Raw genomic sequence first — 9,658 nt, forward strand, 5'->3', positions numbered from 1 at the left:
CAAAATTTCCTTTAAAAGAAAAATTCAATCTTTGATCAAAATTCATGGTTTGTAGGCTGCAAGATCTGTTCCCCCCTCACAGTTTCAGTTCTTTACAAATTTTTTTATCTGCTGGATAAAGGTTGCTCCTTTTTAACTGAAACTGAAATCTCTTCTTAGATTCAGATAAACTAATAGTTTTCACAGTCCCTTCTTCTTCTTTCACGGAATTTAGATTCAGATTTATACAGATGGGTGAAGAAAATGTAATTGAGAAAAGTGAACGGAGACTGTTTCCTTCACCATCGGCAGCACCATGGCTAGTGACCCCCTACGGAAAATCAGGTACCCCCAGAAAACAAGCTTTTTACAACATATGTGAACCTAACAATAGAAGATGCAGTAGAAAATCTATACCTGAATTAATTGCAAAACATTATGTGCAGAAACCTAGTCATCAAGGTTGGTTAATTGTTATTTGTAATGATGATGAATATGACTACTCTCCTGAAAATCGCAAGTTTGCTGATTGTTTTCTTTGGAATCCTACAACATTACAGACCATACCTCTACCTAGTCTATCAAAATGGTATGGTAATTCCACTTGCTATTATTTCGTGGATTGTGTCTTGTCCTCGCCTCCTCATGAGAGTGATGATGATTCAATGGTATTATTCTTGTTCACCGATTGTTTCGAAGGGAACTTTAGTCTTGTGTTCTTATATTGTCACCCGGGGGATAAAAAATGGAGAACATACAAGTGGTATTCAGATATCATACTTGCGCAGGATATGGCATCGCTCGATTATTTCAAAGGTAAGTTTTACGTTATGTGTGTGTTTGAGGATAACTTGGAGATCGAGAAGCAGAAGCGTAGGGATGGCAGTATAAAACTTTGTGTTAGGATGTTCGAGGTAAGAGACAAGTGTTCGCATCCATTCGTAGGAGGACTGGAAGCTTCTACTCCAAGTTATAATTTTGTGGCCACTGATGACCAACTTTACTGCATTCCGATTATTTACACTAAGAGAGGATTTCGAAAGGTAATTATCAAAATAGTTGTGATGAGGTTGGATTTTTCTGCAATGGCGTGGAAGGTGGTGTATAGTATTGGTGATCATGTTCTATTTATTGGAAGCAGCTCCACCAAAGGAAGCAGCTCCACCAAAGCTTGTTGCTCTGCAGCTGAGACGGGGCTTGCCAGGGGTTCTGTGTATTTTACATTTCCTGGGGATCGGAGTTTGTATAAATTTGACGTACAAAGTACTGGTAATTCGGTTATTATGCCTTGTTTAAAGCTGCGAAAGCCATGGAAGGATTCGGAATTTATCATGATGCCTAACGAACGAAAAAGAAAAAGAAAAAGAGAGGAACATATCAAAAACATTGGAGTGAAGGATACAGTAGATGCGGTAGGGTATAAAGCAGATGTAGTTGGTAAACCCGGAGGGGAATACAATGTAAGAGATTCTCATCAGAAACCATGTCCATGTGGTATTCTTAATGAGGATATGGTGGAGTCTATAGCAAGCTCTCTTCATAGATTGGATTACATCCATCTTCGTTCAGTCTGTAAAGCATATCGAGCATTGTTGCCAATGGTAAAGCATACATCCAGTTCTAATACAACAGGTGCGTACTTATCTCCGTGGCTGATGTTCAGTAGAGATCATAACTGCGCCACCTTCAGTTTTATTAACCCAATGCACAACAGCGAGAGCTACCTCATAAAGCTCTCTGATCTTGTGGGAACTGTAGTCCGTTTTCAAAAGGGAGGTTGGTTATTGTTATCTATGGGACATAATGAATTCTGTTTGTTCTTCTACAATCCCCTTACGAGAGAGACTATCAAATTTCCAGAATTGCCATATAATTTCACCTTCTCCAGTGTCTCATTCTCCTCCTTACCTACGTCACCAGACTGTGTGGTCTTCGCCATTGAACAAAATGGCTACCACGTCAATCTCTACTTCATCAGAAAGGGAGAAGCGTATTGGAGTTCTTGTCGCTTTATTAATATAGATACCGAGATATACACCCCGTCATATAACACTCCAGTTTTGTACAATGGGGTTTTGTATTCTGTAGATTACAACGGAAGTTTAGGTACATTTAACATGGAGGATTGTAGTTGGAAAGTTGTTGAGAAACTCCATCAGCCATTTGATTCTATTTATCCAAGTTTCCTGGTTGAGTGTGATGGAGAGCTTTTATTAGTAAAACTGGGTTGTCTCGGAACGCTGTTTGGGATTTTCAGACTGGATTCTCCCCGGATGGAATGGGTTGGAATGAAGAATCTGGGAAAGCATATGTTGTTTGTCAGCCACACCTCATGTTTCTCAGCAATTGCTCCTCCAAATAGTCGCATGGAGAACAAAGTGTATTTCCCTAGATTATGCATGAACGGAGAAGGTGTTTTATTCTATTGTCTCGAAACAGGTAGTTACCGGTCTTTTGGAAGTCGACATTCTGCCTCAGATTTTACCGACACAGAGGGCTGGTACTCAAACTGCATTTGGATTGAACCAAACTGGACGACCTCCACATCTCAAGAGATTGAATGGGTTAAGCCTTCTTCCTAGATTTTGTTTTTACTAATTTTTGTTCTAAAGTCTCAAGAGATTAAACTCTCTAATTCATACCCATTTAGTCATGTCATTTTGCATTGAAGATGAAAATTTGAAAGGTCTTAAGTCCCACGTATTATGCTACTCTGAAATCTTGACACCTGACATCAGAGATTTTTTAAAAAGGGAAATGCGAAGAAGACGGTACTTTAGAAAGAGAGAAGAAAATAAAACTTTAAAAGAAAACACTAAAAAGTGCCGTGTTAGTACCGATCCCCACCGGAGATATCCCGGTGAATGTAAACGTGAAACAACCTCCTGTCAAACACAAAAAGTGATACTCTTCTTTGGGATTGTTTGTGTAGATCCCACCAACTCGACTCACTGACACTGTTAAAACTGTTTACCTCATTGGGCACCCGGTGTTTCTAGGTACTCTGTGAAAATAAAATAATACACACACAACCGTCTGCGACATCGCCTAAAGCTAATCCTCTCAGTAGACCTCTAGAGCCTAGGCTAGAATAGTCAGTCGGGTATCGTGCAGCGTGCTATTCTTTTTCATCTCTCCCACTGTCAAGTCATATCAAGAAAGAAAAAAAATGGTAAAAACATTAATTACTTGGATAAAAACATTAGTTACTTTGGATGCTATTAGAGAGTATAATTTTAACCGGGGTGTACCTGTCTAAGCCTCGGAGATGTTTTGTCTGCGTTTTTGGTACACCCCAAGCAAAACTGTACCCCTTATTAGCAGCATAATTAATGTGGCACATAGCTAGCTCACTGGAAATATTAATATAAGGAAGTAAATTTAGAAAGAGATTGCGAAGAATTATTCCAAAAGACCACAAGAATATTTATTTCAATATGGCACATAGCTAGCTCACTAAATAGTTCTTCTCTCAGGCTGGCTCGAATTGAGACTCAAGATTCAATTTTCTTGGGTCTCCCACGTCATCAAAATTCAAAAACCAAGTTTAATGGAAGTTCAAAATACAAAGTAAAAACGCCATTTGAAATGGGGTCGTATGTCGTTTGAAACGGCGTATCATTTTCGACCGTTAGATCTCCAATAAAATTAACAATCCAACAGTCTATATGATTCCGGTGTTTGACTTTCTATAAAGTATTTTCTACACGCCATTTCAAACAGCGTATGGTGTTTTTTTGGTACGCCATTCCTAATGGCGTGCCGGGATTGCATCCAGATCGCATCCAAGCAAACTGAAGGAGACACTGAGAATCAAGCAAATAGTCGCACTTTAGACCACGGTTTTGGCATCCAATCTTGGATGCCCATTTGTTAAAGTCTGCTGGCATCCAACTCAAAACCAATTGGCAATGAGGGAGATGCTCAAAGGATTATAAACCGCAAGATCTTAGAAACCCAGACAATGTGGGACTAATAATCTCAACACGTTCCCTCACGTGTAGCCTCGTTGGGTCTAACACGTGGAACAATAAATCGGGTGACGCGTAGTTATTTAAGATCCTGCAGTTTATAATCTATTAGGGACTCTCCACTCATTTCCAATTAGTTTTGAGTTGGATGCCCGCAGACTTTAATATGGTATCAGAGCTAAGCCCCAGACCCAGACCTGCGTACGCCGGGTGTAGGCCGAGTTACTGCCCGAAGTGTTTAACCTGCTTTGTCACTTGTACACCCGGGGTGTAGGCCATACTGGTCGAGGTGTACCCCCGATTTAGTCACTCACCTATGTACACTTGTTACCGATTGACTGGTAACTCGTACGTAGGTCCACATGTGAGGCCCAGTGACTGGCCTTACACGTAAGGAGGCGTGTGAAAGGATAATAGTCTCACATCGCTAGAATACGCTTAATTAACTTAAATATAATATAGAAGGGTCGCTCCATTCCTTGCCAATGGGTTTTGAGTTGGATGCCCGCAGACTTTAATATGGTATCAGAGCGAGCTATTTGTGTCGAGTCAGTTGACCGCACCTTTACTCCGCGTCACCCGATTTAATTGTCGACGTATTTGTAAGACACGCCGAGGCTACACGTGAGGGGGCGTGTTGAGATTATTAGTCTCACATGGTTGAGTTATTTAAGATCCTGCAGTTTATAATCTATTAGGGCCTTTCCACTCATCGCCAATTAGTTTTGTGTTGGATGCCCGCAGACTTTAATAATTTTGTATCTCAAATTTAATGAAAATGTAACCATTAAGTTTTTCTAAGTGTCTCTCTCTACTCTCGACGATACATGTTTTGCGATAAAAATCCGATTAAATATCCTTAAAAACTAATCCAGCAAGTTACGTTGGTAACCGGTTTTGATTCCGGCCAAAAATGCATGTGAACGTGAAGAAGAAGGTGGTAGCCCATATCCAACACGCTGGTGTTTTTTACACTTGGATGCTTGGGAGTGCCCTTAGAAATTTATGGGGTGCCTTTAGCAATTCCATTTGGGTGCCAATAACACATTTCCGGGGTGCCTTTAGTAATTTCTCTCGTGGGTGCAAACACCACTTTTCGAGCTAATTTCTCCGCAAAAACTTATTTCTCCAAAAATACTTACACACATAAAACACCAAAATAACTACAAAAATGAGTACTAACAATATAGAAAATCGAGATCAAAATAGGCACATAAATGCTTCTATCAAATACCCCCAAACTTATTATTTGCTAGTCCCGAGCAAATTCAGAAAATAAAATCAAAATCACAACTCACTGTCGCAAGCATCGCGATTGCACTTAGTGTGTGCAACAAGCCTTTAAACCCCTACGTGGCCCTAGTGGCCGAGTTATAGTCTCGAGAAGGTTTACAAGAGGTGCATCCGTAAAACCTTTACTTCAAACCCTAGCTACCTTGTCCAGAATCTAGGAATGATACTAAACAATCTCCTTGGTTGGCATACTCTCATTGACTACAGGAGGAAGTACCTGATGCGAATCTGATTCATATATAAGTCACATAGCTCTACTCAGATAGTCACATCCATATCTGGAATCAAACAAATCACATGAATAGATTAAGAAGATGGATTTACAGAAAAAGAATAAATATTTTACGATGTTGACTAAGGTGAATGGTGTTTCCCATATTTGTCTAAAGGCCACTGCCAGAATAAACCCATGAATCCTAATGGACTGAGATACTGGTCTGAACTAATATCAACACAACTGGCATATACAAGGGAACCAGTGATCGATAATCCTAAATCTATATCAACCCAGCTGGCATATACAAGGGAACCAGCGGTCGATTTTTTTTAATTGAACAAAAAAAATTCTTTTTTTTTCTCGATTTATATATACTCTGATTGATCTAATTGGTCTAGTCTCTTTTTTTATATATATATATAGTAACTCAATCACTCTACTCCGTCTTAGCGGTGGTAATAATTCGATGTTGGTGCCCCACCAAATCACTTAGAGAAACATATAAGTTTGCAATAATAAAAACAGAAAGTAATAAGACGACTCAACGTGATATGGCAATAATACCGTGTTATTTCTAACATTTGATCTATGTACTTTTATGAATAGACTCTAAGTTGGGTTCCTCAACTCCTACAACCAAGATGCTTCCATCCACTTAATTGATTAGTGTTATCCTTAATTGGCACAAATTTCTCTGATCTGCAGTTTAATAATGCAACTAAAAAAATTCTCTTATACCCCCAAACTTAAATCTAAAGTTGTCCTCAATGTTCTAAATATGAAATTAAATGCATCAACTAGGAGAAACTGTTACCGAAGAAAAGAAATAAGGAAGGTGAAATTATGAGGGTACCCAAGTACCCCATAATCTTTTCGTCTGATAACAACCTATTTAAGACCCACTGTGTATAAAACTCTTTAAGCAACAATCACTAAAGGAATATTTCAACACGGTGTCCACTTGGAACAGGGTTAGCCTGGACTGGCCTAACAATACGAGAAACCAAAGGCAAGTGGCGAACCACAATACACCTTGTGTGATATTCTATGGATACAAGATCGAGACAATACAACAACAAGATATTCACTTGTGTGATCGTCTATGGATACAGGATCGAGACAATACAACGAAAAGATGTTCACTTGATAATAGTTACGATATAATACAAAAACACTATAAAATCAATATCAAGTACCTAGTTAACATGGAAATGTATTTACTTTAATTATAATATAAAGACAATTATAATGCAGAAATAAAGTAAAGCACACGCCAAAATTTTGTTAACAAGGAAAACTATAATTTTGTAGAAAAACCCTGGGACCTAGTCCAGTTTTGAATACTCAATGAATTAATACGCTACAAAAAGTAAACCTGCAACTTCGCGTAGACGAGACCAATCAATCTAAAATCCTAGTTACTCAGCTTCATGGGTATTCTTTGTTAGAGCACTGCTCGGTCGAACTCGCAAGCGTTGCTATCTCAAGCTTGTTTGTCAAGTTTAGGTGTCAAAACTATAAGTCTTGATTTTAGTCTACTTATAGCTATGTCTCGGATTAGGATAGAATGTGTAGTTGAGATTTAGATTTCACAGCGTTCATCGGTTGAAGACGAAGATCTACTAAGGGGAGCTTGGAGGAACTTCATCAACAAAAGGTATGTGGAGACTTGAACTCATCTATCACTCAGAAGTCTATTCTATTCTATCTTTTATTGAGACTAAGTCGTATAGATATATAGACTTTTACATTATACACATTTGATATTTAGAGCTGAGTTTAACTCGCTTATATCTTTCTCGAAATATGTGTTGGATAGCTTTTTGCTTTAACTATGTTCATCATTATACTTGGTAAAAGTCAAAAGATGATCATATGAAAATTGCATGGTAACATCTTACATGATTTGTGTGAGACAGTCATTTGATGTGGACTCGGAATGTTTCGTATTGATCATTCGATCACTTGAAAATTTCTTATAAGCTAATAGTTTGTGTAAGACAACGATTGTCGTTTTCTAAAAATGTTTCAATGATTGAAATGTGAGTTTAGAACAATTAACCATTGTCTGGATACAACACAGTATGCATACCAGTATGCAAATTGTTGTAAGAATGATTCAGGTCCGGGAACCAAGTATGCATAGCCGTATGCAAACGGTTTTAACTGTCAAAGTCCGGGAACTAAGTTTGCGTACCCGTTTGCAAACTGTTTCACCTAAATTCGGTCTGGAACGACAGTATGCATACTCGTTTGCGAACTGTCGGAAAAGATAAAGTACGGAACGACAATATGCGTACCCGTTTGCGAACTGTCGGAAAGGATCAAGTATGGAACTTAAGTTTGCATACCCGTTTGCAAACTTATGTGGTTAAGTTCTAAAATCTGTTTAGTATGATTTCATATTCATGAACAAATACATTTATAAATTAAGGAATGCAATCTTTGCAAACCGTGGCTAAAATGTTCATGAACTGATTCTTTTGAATCAATCCGATTTTGCTTCAATTGTGTCATGTATACTTCTATGAGAATATAAACAATTGAACAACTCAATGAGTAACACAATTAGATTCATTTGATTATCATTTGATCTAGAAGTGTTAAGATGAACATGGTTATTACAAAAGTGTACATAGGGGTAACTTCGTTTAACTGTTATTGAGCCAACTCAATATACACGTTTAGGTATGGTTACTCATATCTAAATGAAGGTATATTTCATTTGTGTGTAACAAGGTAAGACCATCTAACTATTCAAACTTAGCTTGAATCTTAAATCAGGTTTTCATTTAACGGTGAATATTGATTGCTTTGTCTCAAAGTTATCAAACCATGATTTGAAGACTATATAAGGGAGAACTCTAGCAACTGGGAAACCTAATCCCCACACCTTATATGTGATACTAGTTGCGACTAGAGTCGATTCTCCTTTAAACTAGGTTTTTCCTAATACCATTATAGGTTAACGACTTAAAGACTTCATTGGGATTCTGAATCCAGACCCAACTATTTTTTCTGTAGTTGCGTGTTCTAATCTTACTTGTGTTAGAGCATTGATCGGTCGAACTTGGATGCGTTACAATCTCAAGCATGTTTGTCAATATTAGTGATCAAATCTATAAGTCTTGATTTCTAGTCCACTATAGCTAAGTCTCGGACTAGGATAGAAAGTTTAGTTGAGCTCAAGAACTCCATGGCGATCATCATACAAGACGAAGGGCTACTCAAGGAACTGGTGGAACTTCATCGACTAAAAGGTATGTGGAGACTTGAACTTATCTATCACTCAAAAGTCTATCTACTCTATCTCCTATCTTGAGACAAAAGTCGTCTTGCTATATAGACTTTGATTACACACATTTGTTATTTCGAGCCGAGTTTATCTCGCCTATCTATTTCTCGAAATATGTGTTGGTAAGCTTTCGCTTTGTCCAAGTTCATCTTTACCTAGTGACGAAAGTCATGTTATGTTTCAATCACTTTGAAAATTGCTTTGACGAAAAATAGTTTGTGAATAAAAACTATATAACGTCCTCTAAGAATGTCTCAATGATTGAAATGAGAGTTTAGATCATATAACCAATGAGGGATATAAGCATTGTATGGCAACACATATATGTATAAGTCCTTTTTACTTGAACTGAAGTTTGCGAACTTTGTTGATCAAGTGAACCGGAACAAGAGCCGTGAACTCAGTCCGCGAACCCAGTCCGCGAACTGGCGGAAGTTCTCGACCCGAGAAAATATGTTGGATTTTGACGTAAGTCCGCGAACTTAAGCTGGTTATATCTAAAGACGATTGTTTGTGAACTTACCTATATTAACTAAGGAATGAAAATTGCAAACCGTGGTTATAAAGTTCATGAACCGATTCGAGTGAATCAAATCATTTTTGCTTCGATTGTGTCTTGTGTAGTTACATAAGATTTCCTTGTAATTGAACAACTCTCTAACTAGTTCATGCGAGTCATTTGAACTAGTTATGGTGAAGAAGAATATGGTTGATATGAAAGTGCTCATATGGCTAACCATTTGGTTAACTATTGTTGAACCAACAAATGTTCATGTTTGGGTACGGTTACATAAACCCAAAATAGTACGTTACATTTGTGTGTAACAAGCTAAGTTTTCGATCCAACGGTTGAAAGATATTATCTTGAATCTAATCAGGTTTTCATCTAACAGTGAATATTGA

At 37.9% G+C, this 9,658-nt stretch overlaps 1 protein-coding gene across 2 annotated transcripts; it reads left to right on the plus strand.

Annotated features, from left to right (window-relative positions):
- Positions 1–238: 238 nt before the first annotated feature.
- On the plus strand, positions 239–2,672 carry LOC113334217 (F-box/kelch-repeat protein At1g57790-like). Of its 2 annotated transcripts, none has more exons than XM_026580554.1 (2): positions 239–324; positions 540–2,672. In XM_026580554.1, exon 2 carries the CDS (start codon positions 645–647, stop codon positions 2,559–2,561), a length of 1,917 nt encoding a protein of 638 aa, XP_026436339.1. In that variant the 5' UTR covers positions 239–324; positions 540–644; the 3' UTR covers positions 2,562–2,672. The 2 variants fall into 2 exon arrangements, with proteins under 2 accessions (XP_026436339.1, XP_026436338.1); XM_026580553.1 differs by having other exon boundaries at positions 254–324; positions 426–2,672.
- Positions 2,673–9,658: the final 6,986 nt, after the last annotated feature.

Source organism: Papaver somniferum, unplaced genomic scaffold, assembly GCF_003573695.1.
Source record: "Papaver somniferum cultivar HN1 unplaced genomic scaffold, ASM357369v1 unplaced-scaffold_135, whole genome shotgun sequence".
Classification (NCBI taxonomy): domain Eukaryota; kingdom Viridiplantae; phylum Streptophyta; class Magnoliopsida; order Ranunculales; family Papaveraceae; genus Papaver; species Papaver somniferum.

Excerpts from the sequence above, each read along its gene's own strand:
- LOC113334217 (XM_026580554.1), top strand. The coding sequence starts at position 645 with ATGGTATTATTCTTGTTCACCGATTGTTTCGAAGGGAACTTTAGTCTT.